The 22,347-nt window shown below is 41.1% G+C and overlaps 1 protein-coding gene across 3 annotated transcripts in view; it reads right to left on the bottom strand.

Moving 5' to 3' along the window:
* CHCHD3 (coiled-coil-helix-coiled-coil-helix domain containing 3) overlaps positions 1 to 22,347 on the bottom strand; it is a 285,119-nt gene that overhangs the window by 11,346 nt on the left and 251,426 nt on the right. For all 3 annotated transcript variants that reach the window (XM_047095775.1, XM_047095774.1, XM_047095776.1), the window contains one exon: positions 687 to 822. In XM_047095775.1, the coding sequence (XP_046951731.1) occupies positions 687 to 822 (136 nt within the window). The remainder of the gene's footprint in view (positions 1 to 686; positions 823 to 22,347) is intronic.

Raw genomic sequence — 22,347 nt, forward strand, 5'->3', positions numbered from 1 at the left:
AAATGATCATTTGCTTCAGTGTTTATCATTAGCTCTGTAAAGCACATGAATTAGAGAAAACACATGTCCTGTGGACATCGTATTATTCTGGAATGAGGGCTCAAGAGAAGAGAATGACTGCAGGAACATAAAAGAGATGGAAAGTGTTGCCTAAATCCTATCTCTGGCCTCCCTTTTCCTGCTCAATCCAGTGGGCTCTACCAATTGGTAGAAGATTGAACAGGGTTTGAAAGATGGCTTTCTGTTTTTAGGTTTTTTTGTCGATCCTTCATGTTTCGTGTTTCTCTGCATGAGTACTTGCTGCTTATAGACCCTTTAACTTGTATCTTTCCTCTTTGTTGAGTGGTGTCCCAGAAATATGGGACAATGACCTTGTGGACACAATTACCATACAGTGGACGACAAAAGTTCAAAGCAACTGGAGAAAGTATTATTTTAGTAAGAATCTTTTTCTTTCCTGCAAATAAATGAGTTAAATATAAGGAGAATATGGACTCTTCCCACAACCACCTGGATGGAGGTTAATTAGCACCTAACGGACGTGTTAGAGCAAATCTTGATGATGAGGACTAGTTTGGTTTATAAAGCTTTTCCACACACATTAGCCCACTCAGTCCTTACCACTGCCCCACGATGCTGGGCTTGCTTCCTTCTGGTGCCCCAGTTAGCTTGACCTGCACACCCACCTGTTTGGCCTGATTGACACAGCGCATGTACTGGTTGGCCAGATCAGAGCAGCTGAGGGTCTGCTGGGTGTTCTGGCGGTAACACTGAAGAATTTTGGCTTGCAGATCAGCACAGACAGGATGAAACTCATACCGCCTGAAAACAAAAACAGGAACCCGTGAGACAAACGCTCTTCAATCAGAATAAAGATCAAGGCTAAAGAGTGGATAAAACATTCAATAAGATGTAAATGTTGCAAATGTAGAAGCGAAGTTTGAGAAGTAATTTTCTTCAACCCTTAAAAAAAGACACCAAAATAGTTCCCATGATAAAAATACATGTAACGTAAATGACTTCTATGAAATGAGCTGCAGTAATTGGTACCACCACGAGCCTCTCTGGACGTTGTAACATTCCCACCCAAACCCACACCTAAACCAGGTGGATGGCACCGATACTCTTCAGCCCAGTCGGCCGAATCAGAAACCTGAGAGCCCTAACTTCTCTCTTCCATGCCCATATCTAGTCAGTCTCACAGTTCGAGACCCAGCAGTCTAGTCCTCTTTCTCTGTACTCACTGTCATCACATTAATTTGTAATCACTCATATCCTGGATTCAAGCTAGTCTGTCTCTTAGCCTTTGCCCCTCTACTACTGCCTTCCAGAAGGTTCTTTCTAATATCTAAATCTGAGACCATATTTCTCCCTCCTGCTTTCTGAATAAAATGCAAGGTCAACAGGCAAGTCCTTCTGGGTCAGGTTTCTGCCTGCCGTTTAGCCTTCAGTCCTCAGACTGCCGCAGCCTGACCAAGCCACTTTCAGGGTTTGATCCAGACACGCCCCTTCATGTCTTTGCTCATGCTGCTCTTGAGTTTGGACATGCTCTGTTCCCAAAGTCCCACCCATCCCTATATATCTGGAAAATACTTACTCATCTTTCAATAGTTGAGCTAAGTATTGAAGTGTAACCTCCTCTAGACAGCTTCACTAATTCTCCGTTCAGGGTGGAATCTATCTACCACTCCCTTTTTGGTGACCCCACTGACCCCATACTGGCTGCTTCTACTGCTTCTTTCACCTTCCACTTAACACCGATGACACCGTAGCCTGGTGTAATTTACTAGTCTACATCTACTAGGAGGCAAATCCCAAGAAGTAAGGACTGTCTTATTTTCTTTGTGACCTCAGCTATTGATATGGATACCTCTTTTAGCAGTCATGCGATAAATTGCTTAGAATATAAATGGGTAGAGAAAAAAAACATTTTTAAATTCTGGGCTAAAATTTTACTAATTATACTTACAAATCTTTGCTTTCAGTGAATATGCAGTACTAAACACAAATGCCTCCAAAAATCTTAAAATATATACTTGAAAAACGATAACAAAATAAACCGAATGAATTATACAAATGAAAATAAAATACTCTTGTTAAGATTATAGAGGAACTTGAATTATAAGGGCTAAATACGCGCAGAAAAAATACATAATATTATCACTTTTAATCTAGGAATTTATATTTTTTCAAATTAGTTTTGTTTAGTACAAAAGGCTTCCAGTCTTTCATATCAGTTCTTTTTTTGAAATTTAAATTTTTTATTTCTCTAGTAATCTTGAAATAGCATTATTTTAAATTAAATGGGTTCTAAAAAAAACCCCTACAGAATAGAGGGGGAATATTTTTCATCAATAAGGAAACCCCTGGGTGACGATTTGTCTCATTACTTTTATCCAAGACACTAAGCTAACACAGATTTTGCTAGAACAGAAAACTGACATGCAAACCACGTTACTGGTCCCTGAGGGAATTTACTTCTTACTACCTTCTGAAGAAAGTAGACACACAGGAAAAAAATAATCCCACAAATTTTACATAACATTGCTTTTACTTTTTCATTCATTACCTTCCTACTCTGCCAAATACCTAAGAACAGAATTTAAATCCAATCCCTGGAGTTTCCATTCTCTTTGAGATTTCAAAGTTCACATGTCTATGAGAATTTTTTTTTGGACGTGGATTTCCCTAATCCCCTACCATGAACATCAGCATCTAAAAAGATGTGCTTTGAAGAGAAGATACCATGAACTGACTGATTATAGCAAGACACATCTGGATAAATATTGAATAAAATATAATCAAGCACTAGGTCAGCTGAACCTAGCAAATATATGACTAATGCCTATAACAGTTCAAGGGAAAACAGGCTTATAGTCTGTCTTAGTGTTGCGGACCATCATTCTTCTAATATATCTTAGATTTAAAAGCAAGGGAAGCAGGATAGGGAAAGAAGCCTAGAACAATCCTAATCATATATTCAGCTCTTCCTTATTAACATACAGGAAAAGATTGTAAAGAATGAGCTTCCACATACTGCACATCATAAAGAAGATAGTGTGTGGTTTTTTTTCTTTTAAAAAACTATTGGCGATGGAATAATTCATTCAATACTATGAACTCCTTAGAAAGAGGTAATTTAAGTTGTATATAAACGTTTACTGAACTGAGCTATTAGTCATGCAAGTTAATGTCCATGAGTTATTTATGATTTGAAATGTGTCAAAACATACTTTTATCACCACAAATCAATACTGTTCACTTCCAGGGCCTGTGATTTCCTGTCTGGGAGTCCAGTAGGCCTGTGTGGATGTGTGCGCGTGCACATGCATGCGTGTATACAAATACACACACACACACACACACACACACACACACACCCCTTCTGAAATCCTTTTTGTATACATTTCAACGTTTATTGATGATTAGATAGTAGAAAGGGGGAAGGGGGTGGAAATCAGCATAATTGTCTCCCACTTCCTGGAGGAGCCTCTGGTACATTTTTCCTGGATTAATCTGTGAGGGCAAAGCTCTGCCTCCATATTGATCTGCAGTGCTTGTTATGCTGCTCTAATGTACTGTTTTCACTTTGGGAAAATGTGAAATGAGATTACCGTCCACCATTAGAAGGCCATAAAACACAAGCCATGGCACCTTCCATTCAGGAAAAGGTTTAAAGGCATTTCCGATATGCATTATGGTCAACCCTCCATATAGCCATTGAGTCAGCGATTGATTTTTATTGACTGCTTTCCTTCCTGCTGATGGAAAAAGTCACTACTAGGCAAAAATAACAAAAGGGCAGAATTTCAAGATACCTAAGAAGGAAAATTAAATCTTGGCTGCAAGGGACATTTAAATAATTTAATTTCTTTGTAGGGAAATAAGATTTTAAAAAGGAAATGGTGAACGACAAATGTTAAGAGAAAGATGAAATATAAATATGGAGAACTCAAAACAGTAATAAAGAAAAGAGAGGACAGTAACCCAGAAACATTGAGTAAAAAGGAATTGGTGGAATAAAGTTGATACTTGAAAATATATATTGATCAAAAACAAGTTAAAAAAAAAAAGTTTCATGGTCACTTGAAAGGACTGAGGATTTTGATGGGTCCCACCTCATATCCATCCTCCCTCTTCACTTTCCTTTTCCTTCCTGGACTCTTCATTCTCTGTTCCCTGCCACCTCCCTCACTTCTTCAAGTATCAGCAGCTGCCCTCACCCTTCCTACCCCACCCCACAGTGGCACTGAGGACCAAGAGGGTTGATGCCATATTCAGCAACAGAACTGGAGAGCCAAAGACTTCAACAGAGAATAAAATCACTCCTGGTAGGCATTATATAGCCCATGAAACCATTTTTGTTAATGTTTAATGCTAATATTCACTTAAAAGGCAGCTAAGAAAATATATCCAAGTATTTTCTCATTACACTAACAAGGCCATTGTAGAAACTTTGTGTGGGGGGTGGAGGGGAATAAAACAGAGAAGAATACAGAAACACATCAAGGCTGTTCCTAATTTTTCAGTGCTTAAAGTAACAGAGATGGATATGTTATATATTGTTACTCTTCTCTCTGATTATTTCCTGGGCATAATTTCTTGTAAGCTGCATTAAGGGTCAAAGACAAATAAAAACATTTTGGTAAAAATGAAGCTGAGATAAGCGGTACTCAGCTCTCCTCTTCGTCTGTGACACGCTGACGCTTGGCCACCTGTTTTAGAGCTATCTGCAGACTTCACTGCTGCTGTGTCTACTTTCATGTCTGAGAAACTTCTTTGATGTGGGTCTGAGCTTTACATTTCGAGGAAACTACTTACCCATCTTTTTAGTTCTGCTAATATAAATGGCAAGGATAAGAAGGTAACTTCAGAGACGGAGGAAAATATGGAGATAGTTCTCCTCATACCACTCTACCAGAAGGCTAAAGGAGTCATGTCATGACAATCAGCAGCCACAAATTCCTAAAGCTCTCAGGAGCACAGAAATTGTTCGTTATGAGTGCAGGTGCATGAAAAAGGATCCTTTCCCTGTATCTGGACAGTAAGTACAGAGAGAGAGGGAACGGAGAGAGAGAAGGAAGGAAGGAAGGGAAGGAATGGATGGGTAGATGGATGGGTATGAAATGGATGGTGCTAAAAGAATTCTGATTTTTTTTAACAGGTTGTGACTGCATCCTTCATGGGATCTGGTGGTCTAATAAAACAGTATCTACCACATTAAAAGCAGGCACACAATACAGCCATGGATTCAAATCTTTAGCTCTAATTCCTATGGCATAATGCAAAAATGGTAATTTTATTCTGTATTAAACATTTCATTAGATGTTAAGCCCAGGAGTCAGGATTTCTGGTTTTATGACACAAAACTAAAGCTATCAAGTACATTGCCAATAGTTTAAAACATGAAATAATCCACTTATCATTTATAATAAAGCTATCATAAAATGCAGCAGCAAAGAAGAAAGTATTAACTCAAATGTGTTATCAAATAGATCTTTTTCATTTTAATTTTACCTTAAATTACAATATCCTAATAATAGTTTTTAGAATAAAATGTAAACAGCCTCTAACTATGCAAAATCTGAAAGACAACTCCAAGCTTTCCATTCTTTTTTTTTTAATGTTTGTATTTATTTTTGAGACAGAAAGAGACACAGCATGAGCGGGGAAGGGGCAGAGAGAGAGAGAGGGAGACACAGAATCTGAAGCAGGCTCCAGGCTCCGAGCTGTCAGCACAGAGCCCGACACAGGGCTCAAACCCACAAACTGTGAGATCATGACCTAAGCCAAAGTCAGATGCTTAACCAACTGAGCCACCCAGGCGCCCCTAAGCTTTCCATTCTTACTAGCTGCTAACCATCTTTATTAATGAAGCTTCTACCTGGGCTGTAATCAAATTTCCACAATTACACTTTAGAGGCCAAACATCTCCCAAAGCTGTCTGCTTTCTTTGTTTCAATTTGTCTCCATATACATTTTGCTATAAAATTTGAAAAATAAAATGAAATAAAAGCAGAAAACTTTTTTTACATTTAGTTTCTAAAATGATGAATGTTATTAGCTATGATGTTGTCTATCCTCACAACACAAAAAATGCCAAGAGGCCTCCTCTGTTATCAGAGGAGGGACCACTGACCTTGACTACCCCAGGTCAACCTGTGTTCAACCAGGGGTTCAATGAACCAATCAAGCTGACAGTGCTCATTGCCCATAATGAGTGCCATACCATTCAAACAACAGATTTAACTGGGTGTTGTGAAAGAAAAGCCCAGCATGGCTAGAGCTACAACAGAATTTACAGAATTCTATCCTATACACCCAAAGGCTTGAAAGAGCAACATCTATCTGAAAATAATACTTAATTCTTAATTTTAATCTATGGGTGATTTGGGGGAAAGATGCCAGTATCACAACTCAGTAATCTGGATCCATAGGAGGAAGGTGACCTGTCTGCAAGGAGAGAGGGGAAAATATTGCCGGTCTTACCCCAGATTTCAGCATCCCAAGTAAAAGGCCTAATGCTAGGAAAAATACACAGATAGGACCCGTGGTCACCTATCCGAGGTAAGATAATACAATGTTCTACATACACAGGTTCACTGTTCTTTGGCCAACAGGCCCCACAAACCCTAAGCAGATGGACACAAACACAGCAGAATATGAGGTGAGTGAAAAGCTTTCCAATTTTGCGATATATTTTGCTTCCTCATCCAGTAATACTGAGTACTTGGAAATGATGGGGACACAAGGGCAAACCTAGGAGGAGAGTGGGAACTTCCCATGTGACCACATGAAAGCTGGCGGGGGCTGGCTGCTCTCTCTTCTCATGGTGCTCAGTGGACAAAAACCACTCTGACAGTATGGGACTCCCAGATGTCTGGTTTTGTTTTCCTGAGCAGGTTGCTACTACTCTACTCTGCAGGGAGAACGACATGGCATCTTGCCAACTTCACCATTTGCTGAGTGAGATCCTACTACAGACACTCACCCCACGAGGGTCTGGATTTAGAAAAATGGGGCCATCTTCTGCCGCATCTCCAAAGAATAAGGGCCTGAACCCTTTTGTTTTATAAATAGTTTCTTAAAATCTGGTGATCTAGAGAGACCAATGGCAACTTAATGTTAGTAAAAAAAACTTTTCCAGAAAATTTCTCCAGGTAATAATGCCTTGGACAAGAAATAGTTATTTATTCAGTTCAAAAGATTTGTGAAGTCAGGTATCAGGTATGAGGCAGAGAAAAACAATCAGTTGGCTAATTTGAATTTTCTACCATAGCATGGTACCCTTGATACATCTAGGCTATGTGCAGCAAGGCTTACATCTCTAAAAAGATAAAACACTTCTTACTTACATCAAAGATACCTGAAACATGAGACAATAATTATAGGGACAAAGAACATAAATGATGCCAACATTAACTCAGCCTGGAAGGACCCCAAATCAACTTCCGGTCACACTTTCTTTAGAACAATCATGTACTCAGGAGATGTTGTTTTCTCATACTCACACAGTTCTTCTCAGGTGAAATTCTACAGCTAAATACTGCACTTTAGTCTGAGTGACCCTTAATTTAAAGACCTATAAGCCATCCCTTCCCTCTCTCCCTTTCTTTCTCAACGATGCTTGGAATATTGTTATTGCTTAATAAATGCCCACTAATAATGCGGTAATAAAAACAGGGACTCTAGTGGGTTAACCATGCAGCTCTGTGCTTTAATATGCCCGAGACAGCAGCAGTTTATACAAGTATCCTGAGTAGAAACATCACCTGCTGCATGCACACAGCACTAACAAAACAGAATCCCAGCTCATAGAAGTGGCCCTTGGTTATAAGAACTGTAATATCTGCAGAAGCATTCTTAGTCCCTTCAAAAGACCTACAAGCCATGGAATGCAGAGCTGTCCAGGGCCCAACATTAAATTTCAATCTCCCAAGGATACATCAATGTGAGTGAGACCAAGGCCACCTTAATACACCAAATTACTTCTATTTGAAATATTTTCATAAGGCGTCAAGGTGAAGAAAAGTATTAGTATTAATAAGCAATACTACTATGAGTACTACTAAAGAAAAGCATGGCATTTACTCTCACCTGACTTGATAAAACAGCTGTTTAATTAGACAACTTACAAAATGTTAATCTTGAGCATACACAATACACCACCCTTGCATTTCTTTTACTTTAAATATGTGTGTGTATATATATATATATCGAACTTACACCAACACAGGTTAGCTTATTTTGCCCCACCCGACCCAGACTTTGTGAATGGTTTGTATTTCTCCTATCCTGTTATTTTGAAATGTTCACTAAAATTGGTCTAAAAATGGAAGATATGAAGGTTGGCTGGTTCATTCATTCATTCTTTCATCCATTCTTTTACTCTAACAACAAATATTATTAAGCATTCATCACATGCCATTCACTATGACAGGCGCTGAATAAGATATGATCTTTGCCTTCAGATGGCTCGAATGGTGGGGGGGAGAGGCAAAAGTGTGTATAAGGTCTTATAATGAGATCAAGAGATAATACATTTGTAAACTTAGTGCTAAGCAAATCCAGAGATTTAGTTTTGGATATGACAGAGATGGAACATACAGTATTGGAGACATGAGGACATCTATCACTAGTGAACAGGAAACAAGAATAGACTTTATGATTTCCTCAAAGTAACTTTCAAGCCTGATGGAAGATCTGCACAGTGTATGCAGACTATAGAGACAGAAATGGAGAGGAGAGACCTCCTCTGAACTTGGGGATATGAATACACCCATAACCTGGTGACTCCAAGCCTTTTGAACTCCTCTGCTTTCCACAGAGGAAAGCTTGGTACTTGCGTTCATGACATCTGCTAACACAGGCTTGGTTTGGAGAGGTGGAAGTAGTTGTGTATAGTTAGAGCTTATAAACTCTTTGAGTCAAGTAGGAATCCACAAGGAAATAATCAGAGGCCAGGACAGAGTTTTAGACCTACCAACAATAAACAAATGTTGAGAAAAGCTCCCAGTTGCTGTCTTAGTAGGAGGGCTCTGGTGGTAACTCTCAACTGATGCTAAAATTACTCTTCAGCCTTCAATGTTTTCGCTACTTGAGAATGCTTTTTGTAATCACTCTGCTGCTTTATTACTTGATAGGGCCAAGGAGGAGCAAACTGAACAACTGGGTCCTGGATCAATGCCCAAATTTGAAGTTAGGAGTGAGAGAGGAGGGGCGGGGATAATATGGGGAAAGTAAAAAGATACCAGGAAGCAAAAGAACACACCAGAATTACAGGGAAATCATGGAGGAGAAAGGGAAGACATTATGGGCCAGATGAGTTTCAGTGGAGAAAAAAACAGAGGGTCTGACTGAGCATCCCAACCAGCCCATGGGAAAGGGGAGGCTGCACATTCTAGGCCACGGGGCTGAAGCCAACTGTGGCAGTTGTTTTCCAAGACAACTTTCATTGCAAATTGTGGAAGGAATATTACACTTCCCTTCATCACCCATCCTTCCTGTAGAGAGTCCTCAGGTTCAGAAGAGGAAGGACTGGATATAGCCAGTGTGGCCATCCCCAGTACAGCCAAGGGGCAGGGCACCAGTCCTGACAAGACAGAGTATACTTGCAATGAACCTAGGCCTTTCCAAGCAAATGTAATGAAACCCTGCATACAACCTCCCAGAGATAATCCTTCCATATTTGGAGAAATACAGATTTCAGAGGCCTTATAATATCATTTTCATCAATGAAATCTATTATAATAGCACAGAATCACAGAATCTTCCAATTGAGTAGTATGGTACCAGGAGCCTATACAGAAATATGGTTGAGCACACATATTCATGTTAAGCTCCTATTTTTAGGCACTTACAAGTTTTCAAAAAGAATTACCCATTGGGATGGATTTCTTAGGCTCCTCAGCTGAGGGGATGCTTAGGCAGTGAGAAGTTTGGTGAAATCCCATTTGAGTCACCTAAGCATAAAAATACGTTCCACTATCCCCACATCTTCCCAGCTGTGATCACAGGTGAACGTTTAATACTAAGATAAGTCAGGAACAGCTTCGTTCTAAAAATTTCACAACTGTCACACAGCTCAGTGAGGACTGTGCACATCCTAAGACAAGTAGGTTAAGACCAAGAGGTCTGTAGTGACACGGTGCACTGCATTACTTGAGGTGATGCTCCTTCTTCCACCACGTTTTGAAAGCAAGATCCAACTGGCAGATACACCCAGGAAGGAATGTGTCTGGCTCTCTTAACTGAAAGAATTGCAGATGTGTTTATTTTAGTGACAAGTGAAGAAAAAAGTCATCCCTACTGACTTGTCCTCTAAGTGTCAGGGTGCTAGAAATGAGGAGTTGAGGGAATAGCAGGGATGAAGGAGGCAGAGATTAGCCTGTTGTTAGGTCTCCACTCCTTTGAGGACTTGAAGGGCTGGATGCTTAAGCACTGCCACCAGAAGCAGGAAATCCCTAAATGGGTGCAACAGGCATGCCAGCAAATCTCCAGGGACACCAGGCAGCCAGGCAGAAAAAAAGCCACATGGGCATCATACTGGTGGCCACCATGTATACGTTGTGAAGAGTCCTAAAGGGTGTGCAGAAACAAAAGGAGAGAGAAAAACACACACACATGAAAGACACACACTTGCAGAAGTCATAGGCAGCACAAGGCAATAAAGGTGCCAAGGAAACAGTACAGCAGTAGGTGCCACACTGTTCTCAGGAGGCAGTGATTGCTCCCAGTTGAGGGAGGCAGGAGGAGAGTCTGGGTGCCTTTTCCAGAGAAAAGGAGAGGGGGTAAAAGACCCCTGAGTGAAGGCTGGGACTGCAAGAAGACAGAGGCCAGTTGAGAGGGTGCGTGTGGGTCCCGGCTCAGGTTCAGTGGAACCAGGCATGTTCAGGGGACTTAGGCTGGAGGCAATGCTGCAAAGGAAGGGGCAGGGGCTGGGACAGACTTCCTATAAAAGACAGTGTGCTTACAGTCTACTCCGCAGGCGACGGCAAGCCACCAGCCTGTCCAGATGAGAGAGTGAAGTTATAAAGGTGCCACCGTGGAGAGGCTGAACTGATCTGAATAAACCACATGGGCGGCAGAGGGAGCAGTTTAGGCTGGGACGCCAGCAGAGCAGTCCCCAGGTATAAAACAGGCAAGAAGAGCAGCCCTGGAAAGCAGGAATGGAAGGATGAGATAACGTACCAGACACGGATTTAAGAGGAGGAAAGACGGAGTGGCACACACAGGGTTTAGGCCTGAGTCTTTAAAGAATGAAATTGCTCAAGGGCCATCAGGAACCACAGCTGGAAAGGAGCCACCATGATCCACAGCGTGGAGCTGGAGCTCAGCACGGGGCAGGGCTGCATGCGCAGATGGGAAATCCCTGAGCAACCCACAGGGGGCGCTGCGGGGCAGTGGCCTGGGGAAGTGACAGGGAAGGGGGTGGGCCGGCCACAAAGCTGCGAGTAGAGGGAAGAGCCAGTGGAGCGCAGTGTCCCAGGCCAGGGAGGACAGAGTTTCACGAGAGAGAAGGCAGTCAACAAGAATAAGACCGATTAAAGGTCATGGCATTTGATGCCTAGCAATTTGGAGAAACAATTTCAGTAACAGGCTAACAGGCAGTTAGAGAAATGGAGGCAGCGGGGTTAGGTCAGTTCAATATCCCTTACTGGGTGCATGTTACATACACAGCAGAAACTATGTGTGTGTATGGCGGGGGGAGAGACATCCATCCCACAGGAGCTACTTCAACAGGGTACAATTGGCAACAGGAGAAAGGGAAAAATATGAAAGGGGAGGATTCCACCTGGCTGGAGATCTGGAGAAGGTCTTAGATGAGATGAAAGGATTTCAGTAGGGCCTGAAACAGTAGGGAAGCCTTAGGCAGGTCAAAGGAGGAATGGAAAGGAACTCCAGACAGAAAAGTGAAAGAAGGAAAGGCAGTGATGTCACTAATCAACTGTTTCTTCCAAAGAGTCATATGGAAATTTACAAACAGATCAGAAAGCCCAGCACTTTCAACAGGAACATGTTCTGTAAGCAGATGAAGGAATTCCCACCAAGTACAGTAATGAGTGAACGTGTGCTCAGAAGTTAGTAAATAGGGAAGGCTGTGTGAAGAAAGAGGTTTTCAACAGTCCCTTAGAGAAAAGCAAGAAGGGAAGAATGGAGGGCATGGTCCCTGCAGACATGGTATGATCAAGGAGAAACACAGATTTCCTGGTTAAAGCATGAAGTCCACTGTAAAGAATACAAAACATGAGGTTGGTGAGATGCAGGAGGAGAAAGCAATCATCTGTTTGCTGAGAAACCTCAAAAGCTAACAGAATCATGTGGCAGGAATGGGAAATCTTGTACAAAAGAGAGCAGGACATGAGAGGGCTTCTCCTCCTCAAAGTGTCACTAAGTGCTGGTGGCAGAAGGGCGGAGATGGGACTGCAAGTCTAGAGAGCACCGAGTTGCCAGGCATGCAGTGTTATCTTAGAAGCTCCAGGGATTCCATCCAAAGAGACGCTGACAAGAACAAGGGACAGGCCAGAGACCCTCCTGTACCCCCACTCCACACTGTACTTCCCACCACAGCTCATTCTTTTATGCATAAAGTAAATGCATTGAAGTCAGGGATATATTAGTGCATTTACTGGTCTTGTCTTCAAACTCACGCTGTGTCTAGTATGTTCATTATGAGTCCCTTCTTGCTGTCCAGAATAAACATACACTGAAATTAATGGATGATTAATGGAAGATGGAGAAAGCTTGGCATAAAATATATTTGAAAAACAGGAGTTTATGGATGTTGGTCAACTATAGTTCTCCATTAACTCATGATGTACTCAGGTTCAATTTAAAATCATGTAACGTGTATATGCTGATATATGCATAAGGTGTATGAAAAAATATACATACAATTGGCAACAGGAGTTGCTTCAAAGGAGAGGACTGGGATAGGAGGTTATGGACTTAAGGAAGAGGGCTACTTTTGCATCTGACATTTAAATCTTCTACTACAGGCATATGTTGTTGCTTATCAATAAATAATTGATTTAAAAGATTACAATGCCATATTATCTAAAGATACTTTGAATGCCCTGGAAATTGCTAAAAGGAAGGTTGCTTTCCTTCCAGATGCCTAAGCACCCAAACCTGTTTCTGTGAGATCTGTAGCACTTAACATAGAAGTGACTGGAAACTTAAAGACAACACCAAGACTCCGGATGTGAAACCGCACATGCCAACTCTACACAAAGACAAAAATGTAAACTGGAAAATAATTCAAAAATGCCTTCACACATGTCAGCCTGCAGCACAGCCCTTCTGGTTTAATATCTCAGCAACTTTGTGAGAAAAAAGGACAGAGAAACTGCTCAATTATTTTAAGTCACAGGGCAAAGAGCTGGCAGTAAAATGTAACATGAGTGTTTGGAAAGCCTGGAAGCTGTCTCCATCCATGAAATCCTTGTCAGGGAGGCTGCTCCCTTCTTTATCTTTTTCACTGCTCTTTCCCCATCTCCTTCTTCTCTTAATTGTGCATAATCCCCAAAACTCAGGTCTTTGCCCTGTTGTTTTTCTAATTCCAGGGCAAGTTACCCTTCCCCCTCTGGGAGTGCTACTGCTGTGTGTGTGACAGAAAGGGTTTTCTAGTTGCTCTCCTTCAGTTAGTAGCTGTGTGAGCTTTGGTTTCTTTGGGCATCAGTTCTTTATAAAATACACAGACAGTAATCTTCCCCACCTGAAGCCAGGGACTAGATCTGGTGGTCCTCTTACAGTCCTTCCAACTTGAAAACCTTTAGACTAAGCATTAAATGGGTATGTCCAATTTATTCGATTTCCACTTCTCATCCAAACGAGATTTTCCTTCCATTTTTTCCCCAATAGCAATACCATTAAATTTTTAGTAGGCATTAAATTGTTGCTCTTTTGTGCTCTTAATATTTTATAGTCAAGAAGTCACTGAGGTTGTTAGTTCTTCCTTTGAAAAGTCTTTCACTTTCAACCATTGCTCAGTTCGCCCTAACAGCACCCTAGGCTAACAGTTCATGCACAGACTATGATCACTATCCTCTGAATAGTCTCTCTGCCCTCAGCTCCCTCCTCTTCAAGCTCAACATCATGAATTCCACCACATGCATACTTGCATACACAAACCTTTCAGAGGAGACGATCAGGACTCTTCCTTCTTCTCCATCTCCCGTAACTAATTTTACTTCGAAAATACTTCTCATGTTCCTTGCCTCCTCAATAAGCTACTACTTGTGGTACTGGGAGAAAGAGAACCCACTGAAACCTCTACTAAACCACTATTTACCTATTCTGGCCTCAACGTGAAGGACAGATGGTGACATCTACAAGGTTGTTTCCAAACACAATCGAATAGGAACCAGTACAACAGCTAAAGAGCACAAACATACATGTTCCTAATGTGCACTTTCCAAGCCATGTTATAAAATTATACAATCATTCTGACTTGATTCAATTTCTCACTTGTGGGTAAGGGCACTATCTACGGTGATAAGCTTCCATAGGAACTAAATCCATTTCAAAGGGTTGGAACACAGAGGCTCAAAAACAAGTGCTCAAGATTTTACACACAGTGCCTTACATCTCTGAAACTCAGTACTATAAATATTAACCTCTTAATTCCATGAAAGTCCCAGAAATGAGAAAAAAATGGGTATTTGGGAAACGAATTATTTAAGGTAACTGGTAGGGAAAAGAAAGAACTTGCAAGTCAAGTTGCTGATAATCCATTTCATCTCTAGCATTAAGCACAACTAATCACACATGGTGACATGACTTACCAAGTTTTAGAAGAAAAATACATTATAAATTCAAGTAACTAATATTTCCCTACTTAATAGTTCATAAATGAGGGACACACCTCCAAAGCATTTTATAGCTAATGAAAGTGAAAAGTTTATATGGTACGTATAATTACACTGAACTACACGCACACCTATGAAACACCAACACAATTACTCTTTAATTTAAAAATTCTAACATGTTTCTTTTTTTGGTTCTGATTAACTAAAATATTCAGTACTGATGCCATAAGAAGGCATTAAATTCTAACACATCATATAACCTCAACTCCTTGTGTTACATAAATGGATTTAAGCATTTTTCAGAGGGCAGGCAAGATTTAGCAAATTGGCTTAACATTCTAGGCTGCTGCTGAGACCTAAATTAACAAGACCAACCATGAAGTACAGAAAAACAACAGCTTGCTATACAAATTCTCCAAATGATTCTGATGAGCCTCATACATGAGCATTTCAGAGGTGGAATCTCAATGATTCCTATATAAAGGGATAATGATGTATTACTGCAGGACTAAACAATGCATTTCTCAATTCATGTCCTGGATTGGATTCACCATGCTGAGCTCCATTAGTTTTACATCTCCCTAAGGGTTCCAATTCAGCAGTATTAATCTAAGCCATTACACACAGCCTCAATCTATGAACGTCTGCCTTACGAATGTCCCTTAATACAGCTCTCCAGTTGAGTGTTTTGGAGAAAAATCACACAAACCAGGGAAACTCGAGTCATTATAAATTCATAAGCAGACACTAAATTCTGCCTGCCATGTTTTCACACTTCTGAGGTAAATTCAGTTTTGTCCCCTTTACAATGATCATTTCATCCCATCTCCAACCTCTCCCCCAAATCTCACCCCTTTCCTTCCTCTTTCACGCTTGGCCATTTTTCTATGTTTTGCTGTGAAAAACTGAAACCAAGGGAGAACTCCTTTATCTTCCCAGGGTAAAAGTTGGATCTGTACCTTTTCAGGTGTTACTTTGGAGGAAGAGAGCCTTCTTCTAGAAAAACAAAGGCAATTCCTACACATGGATCCAGTTCTTACCTTTCCCCTACCCTCTTTTCTAGTGGGATTTCTTCCACCTCCTATCTTCAATCTCTTTCTTGACTATTATCATTGTCACTAGAAATCCAACAGTCTCTACAACAGTGCTATCCAACAGAACTTTTTGTGATGATGGAAATGTCTTACACCTATACGGTCGAACACAGCGGTCACAGCTACATGGTGCTCATGTGTACCTGAAATGTGACTAATGCACAGGTAATGCATTAAATTTTACTTAATTTTAATAAACTTAAATCTAAACAATTACATGTGGCTAATGACTATCCTATTGTTGAAAGCATAGTTCTGGGAAATACTATGCTTACAACAACCACCTCCACTGCCCTACCTTCCGTTCATTCTCTCTGATTCACACCAAAATGGCCAAACCCAATGATTCTTTGTACACATCATATAGGAACACTCGCTCGGACTTGTTCATATAAATTACTCCCTTTTCTTGAAAGGAGTTTCTTGGCTTCTAGAAACACTGTGCTTTCCTGCTTTTCCTCCTAGCTCACTGGCCATTTTCTTCTAACTAATCTCTAAAATATAGGAGTTCCTCAGGATCATATTTTGGATGTTTCTCTCTGCTCTTCTCTCTTTATACTCTCTCCACCATTATCTCAACCATTCTCATGGCTTTAATGCCACTTGTGTGCTGACAGCAATCAAATTTGTATCTCTAGCCCTCCCTACTTACAGGCAACTGCCTACTTCTATCTACACTGAAGGTTTTGCAAGCGTTGCATGATTAAAGTTGAACTTTTAATTCCCTGCTCTACACCCAGTTTGTTCTTTCTTCCCCATCTCAGCAAATGGACCGTCCAAATTCAGGGAGGAGTCTCCCGATATACAATCTGTCCCCAGGTCTTGTCAATTCAACTTCTAAAATAGGATCTAGAATCGACCTACTTTTCTGTCCATTTTCACTGTCATTATTCTAGTTCAAGAATAATGAATCTCAAAAATCTCTTAAGTAGTCACTTGGTTTCCATTCTGCGCCCCCCCCCCCCAATCTCTACTGCCGTTCATTATCAACAACACAACTGGAGTGCCCCTTTTAAACTCTTGACTTCCAGGTTACAACTCAAATCCTTCAAATACATCTTCCAGCTCTTGGGATAAACTTTAAAATACTACTTATGACCTTTGTAGGTGCCTCTATCTCCAGCCTCAACTCTGTCCACTATGCTTTCCTACATGCTTTCAGGACCCCAGTGAGCCAAGCTCCTTGCTCAGGGTCTTAATACAGGCTGGTCTTGCTGCCTAAATGCCCTTCCTTTGTGTTCCCCCTAAAGCCTGCTACTTGAGCTTTCAGGTCTGAGCCTGATCTCTCACAGTCCATCCCCACACAATGTGCTCTCTCAGTGCTTGGCAGTCATCAAGTTATCTGAGTGACTAGTGATTCCTCCCATTAGACTACAAGCTGCAAGAGAGCAGGGATCACATTGGTTTAGTCTACCACCGTGGTCCCCGTGCCTAGCACAGCACTGCCAACCACCATGCAGCCACTGGGCACCCTCCCTGCTCCTCACTGCCACCGTGTTAGCCCATGTGTGTGTGGGGGGGGATAAGGTGGACATGTGAGGAAGAGTGGCCAAACTGTGCCAGGGAGACCAATGTTCCCAACATCCAAACTGGAATTAAGAATGAGCTTTCCAATAAAGTAGTATACCCAAAGTTAGGTTCCATATTACAGTTACTGCTTAGATTTTAGCTGTTTGCGGTGATGGTTAATACAGGATCTGGTATCTAAGACACATTACGTCCATATCCGGGCACCACCTTCTACTTGCTATGAAGCTTGGGTAAAGTGCTTAATCTCTCTAAGATGTGACTTTTTCATTGTTTCCCCTATTTAAGATTACTGTAGAGATGAGTAAGATAATGTTTAAGCACTCAGTGCAAAGCCTGGCACATAGTACGCTTTTAGTAAATATGAAGTATCATTATGATACCTCATAATAATATGAATGTCAAATTATCATTTGACTTCGATATGATTAAGTATAATCATTTAGACATCAGTAAGTTATTCTGGGAACCTCTTAGTTGCCACCTTATTTCCAAAGGAAAACAAGTTTCCACTTTCAAAAGACTAACTTAAAAACAAGTTTTAGAATATAATCCATGGGAGAGCTGCTAACTGTTCACACAACTTGAAGGTGAGCACAAAGTGTTCAGGTGGTGGTAAAATAAGGTTCCTGCACGTATTTTGATAAAGGGATTAAAAAGCTGCACTTGTGTTAAAATCAAACCTCCAGCATGGGGTATATAATTAACATAAACCTATATATCTTTTCTTTTCTCAACTAAGTTCTCACAGGGAGCAACAGCCCTCCCTTTGAATAAATGGAATTGTATTTGAAGTAATTACACTTGGCACAGATTTGCCCACTGCTGGTGGTGGGGCTGCTACTTGTGACTAGGCAGTGAGGGGGAACTCAACGGAATCGATGGCACACTGCTTTAATTTGCTTTAATAGTAGCAAAAGCGTGTCTAAAACAAGTGGGGCATTTCAAGAATAATCAACGCCACACAGCTACAGTTCTATTACCATGAAACCAGTATTCAAAGAGGCCAGAAACTGGTTTTCAGCCTCTTTCAGTGAGTTTCCGTATCTTTAGTGTCATAAATGTCATTTTGTAAAGTCAAGCTGGCAGTCCTCAGCGGGAAGCTGAGAAGTGCCAGTGTTAATTAAAAATGTTGGATAACTTTTCAGTTTATTCATGCTGTGAGATCTGTTCCTCCACCCCACCCTCAAAAACTTTAACTACCAAAGGGCACCCGGGAACAGGGAGAAATAGGAGTGTACTAACGATGATTTCATTTTCAAACGCTTTGAAATTGACAGGCAGTGACAGCACAGTCCAATAAGTAGGGATGGGGGAAAGGATGAACAGATAAGTTCTCTTTTCTATAATACTGGATGCAAAGAAAGCCCAGATCAGAAATCAGAAATGGTCTTCCCCGTGCCGGAATGTGTAGCCCTTGTGAAGGATAAATGAGACACCTGGATCCCTACACGTTAAAAAAAACAAAAAACAAAAAACAAAAAACACAACAGACAACTGTGGATTGATTAATGCTCAGAAATTAATTGCACACGACTAACTTATGATGTTAAAAGCTTATAAAACTGATATGCTATATATATCATTTCATATCATGGTAAGAATATAATGGCTATGGTGATACAGCATGCCATGAAGTAGAAATTTTGGACATATCTGACTAATTGGTCAATGTAAACTGTCAAAAGCCGTCTGACTGTGGCCAGCAACTCCAGCTGGAGTTAGGACTGAAGAGTCCTGAAAGAGGAAAATCTTAAGTACTGCTCTGGATTATAACTTCAGTTTCAGGTCTGAGTAGCTGGTTTGGCTCTCCAAACTGGATAAAACAATTAGATAAGTTATTCACAGTCACAGTGAAATAAAGCACTGAGGTCTTTTATCGACACGATGATAAATCAAGTATAATATTAATTTCTACCAAATACCATAGATTTTTACCAGTATGATATCTCCAATACTGGCAATAAGTGTCAATATTTAGACTGAGGGAAGAATCATTTAACAGAGCTTCACTACTTCCAATATTTAGGAAAGAGGTCACTTGATTGAAGTCTTATTTCCCTACTTGAAAATTAAGGCTTTTGCCCATGAGACGCTATTTTCAGAAATGCACTGAAGGCTAATATCTTCGCATGCATTACAAATGCTAATCAAAGTGGAGTGTTAATATATTATCTTATTCATTATGAAGAAAACGGCTGATACGACTCCACGTGACGGACATTTTACCAACAGTTGTTTCTACCCTGCTTATTTCTTAGGTCCCTGCAAATGCTTGTCACAGCTCCGCTGGTGCTCAGGTAGCTGAAGTGGGGCAAAAGAAATGGGCTCTCCTACTAGAAGCCACATCAGGACAAGAGACAGCAAAAGAGAGTCCTGTCGTGTGCTATTTCATTTCACTAAACCTGCTGGTAGGAGAAAAGGTGAAAAAAGAACAAAGGGGGAAACAATTTTTTTTTTTGAGAAAAGATATTAAAACTGCAGTCTTTTTTCCTTCCTCCCCCTTTCCCTCCCCTCATTTTTCCTATTTCTAGTTTAGGTGCTGTCAATCAGGCAGCAAACAGATTTACATATATGCTTCTAAAGGGGTGGTGGGGGGGGGGGGAGGAAAAACTCTCTCAATGCTTATGCCAAAGACAGACATCACTAATCAATCACAGCACTCCAGGCTGAGCCTTGTCGCAGCCTCAGAGTCCTTCTCAACAAAATGCTGTAGGGAGTTCACTACAATCAGCTGGGGCTGGGGCCTGAAACCAACATTAGTTGTGTTCCCTGACATGGAAGTTTGCCCCAGTGCTCTAGCTCTAGCACTGGGCTTGACTCTCTTGGTGTTGCACTCTCCTAGGACCTGAAGTTAAGGCTGAACAGGTCGTGATGTTGAAATTCACAAGAGCCCCAGCTTTCTTCCAGTGAACACTTTGCCATACAGAATCCAAGGCATCTGAAAGTAAGCAAGAGACCAGATAATACCCCTTTCTGACTCATTCCACATCCCTCTAAAAGGTGAGCAAAGCCAGGAAAAATCACCTGGGCTTGGCAGGCCCCTATTAATGTTTAAGCTGGATCTTAACTGTGCTTATTTTTAAGGTTGATATGAGGTTCAGAATCAGCATTTACACTTTTTAAAAGTGTGCATTTAAAAGAAAGTTTCCTGACAGTCACTAGATCACCCTGCACGATCATTTTAGGAATACCTTCCCCATACATTAACACACTCGTTCATTTGGCTTCTAATATAATTGGTCTCTCTCTCTCTCCAGAAAGCCCTAATGACACCACCTCACATCCAACCTTCATAATTTGGCTCCCTCCACCTCAGAGAGCAGGACTTCCTGGGCACAGTCTTCCTGCCTGCCGTTGTGGGCCAAATGTGATTCTCCCCAGCTGCTGCTGTGCTGCCTGCTTTATGACAGGGGCCTGCCCGATCGCTCCAGGCCATCCAGGAACAGAAGCCTTCCAGGCAACAAGAAGCTATTAGATGCAGCCTGCTTGGGCCAGGGCCACATTCTGCTCCCAAGAGTAACTCATATATGCTTCTGCCTGTATTCTTTCGTTCCATAGATTAAGAGAGGATCATCTCCCACACTTGCACGAAGGATCTCTCTGGATAAGGAAGTCAACAGAAGATCAGAGAATGGCAAAACCTTGCCAAAAGTTCACTTGGTAAATGGCACATAAAGACCTCGAAAATAATCTGGAATACCCAAATGGAGGTAGGTTCCAATGACTAGAAATGTGGCTGCCTGAAAAATGGACAGAAGCCAGAAAAGACACAGTGTGTCTCTGTCTATACGTGGGAACTGAAGGAAAGGTGGCCACTTCTCCTGTGCGTCTGTTTGTCCCTAGTCCCCCACAGCTGCTGGCTCTAAAGAAAATGCGAGTTGCAGGAGGCAGTCATATAAAGGGCAGCACTTATCTGCTTTATAGAGAATTGAAAAGATTTACGTATTTTTTCTGGGGTCCCAAGCTTTTTTTTTTTTTTTTTAATTTGGCATTACCCATAATGTATTTGTCCATGGGATAAACAGAGACGCCTTCCCCCACAATTATATTTGCTTAAAGGAAAACACAGCTGCCTTTCTTGCATATTAAGACGCAACTGGAACTGGAAAGACCAAAGATTTCAAAGGGAAGGAAAGTTTACAGCATAAAAGATACTGCGCCATACCAAAGTGCATTGAATCTAAAAAACCAAGGCAAAGTAATGACTATGCTCCTTGGGGACAAAAGTCCTTTTGAGCAAGAAGCTATAGGTGCCATTTTCTAGAAGAGCCACCTGCTACTACTTGGAGCTATTGCAAATATTCAGGAGCTGGAATTTGAGTCCTTCCATCTATTTGTGTGGGAGAGTATGCACGCACGTGCACCCTGAGGCAAAACCAATAGGTAATTACTGGATGCTGTCACTGTGGGATAACTGAACCATCAAGTCGACTACTTAATGATCCCCTCAGACGACCAGCATCACACTGCTTGCTACTACTGTTAACAGGAAACCTTTGGAGAAACATGCTAATCCAAGTGAAAGCAGGGAAGATACTGTACTGCTAAGAGGGCCCACCCCCATCAAAAGTACAGAATGTAGCAAGAAGATAATGACCCTAATTAGTTAGTTATTATTTGCTATACTGACAACTGCATCTAATAACACTGCCGCCACGGTGCTGTTTTGTGTGACATCTTCTTCATGTGGCAACCTTTTCATAAACCAAAGCAAAAACCAAACCAGTTTCTTTTATTCCCCCAGTTTCATTGAGAAATAACTGACATATCACTGAAGAAGGTTAAGGCATACAGCATGATGGTTTGATTTACATATGTTGTGCAATAATTAGTTCAATAGCTTCAGCCAACATGCATCTTCTTGTATTGATACAATAAAAGGAAAGAAGAAAAGAAGGGGGAAAAACGTTTTC

The sequence above is a fragment of the Lynx rufus genome, unplaced genomic scaffold (genome assembly GCF_022079265.1).
Source record: "Lynx rufus isolate CCGP_SWC_20201006 ecotype Redwood Valley unplaced genomic scaffold, mLynRuf1.p SCAF_4, whole genome shotgun sequence".
NCBI lineage: Eukaryota > Metazoa > Chordata > Mammalia > Carnivora > Felidae > Lynx > Lynx rufus.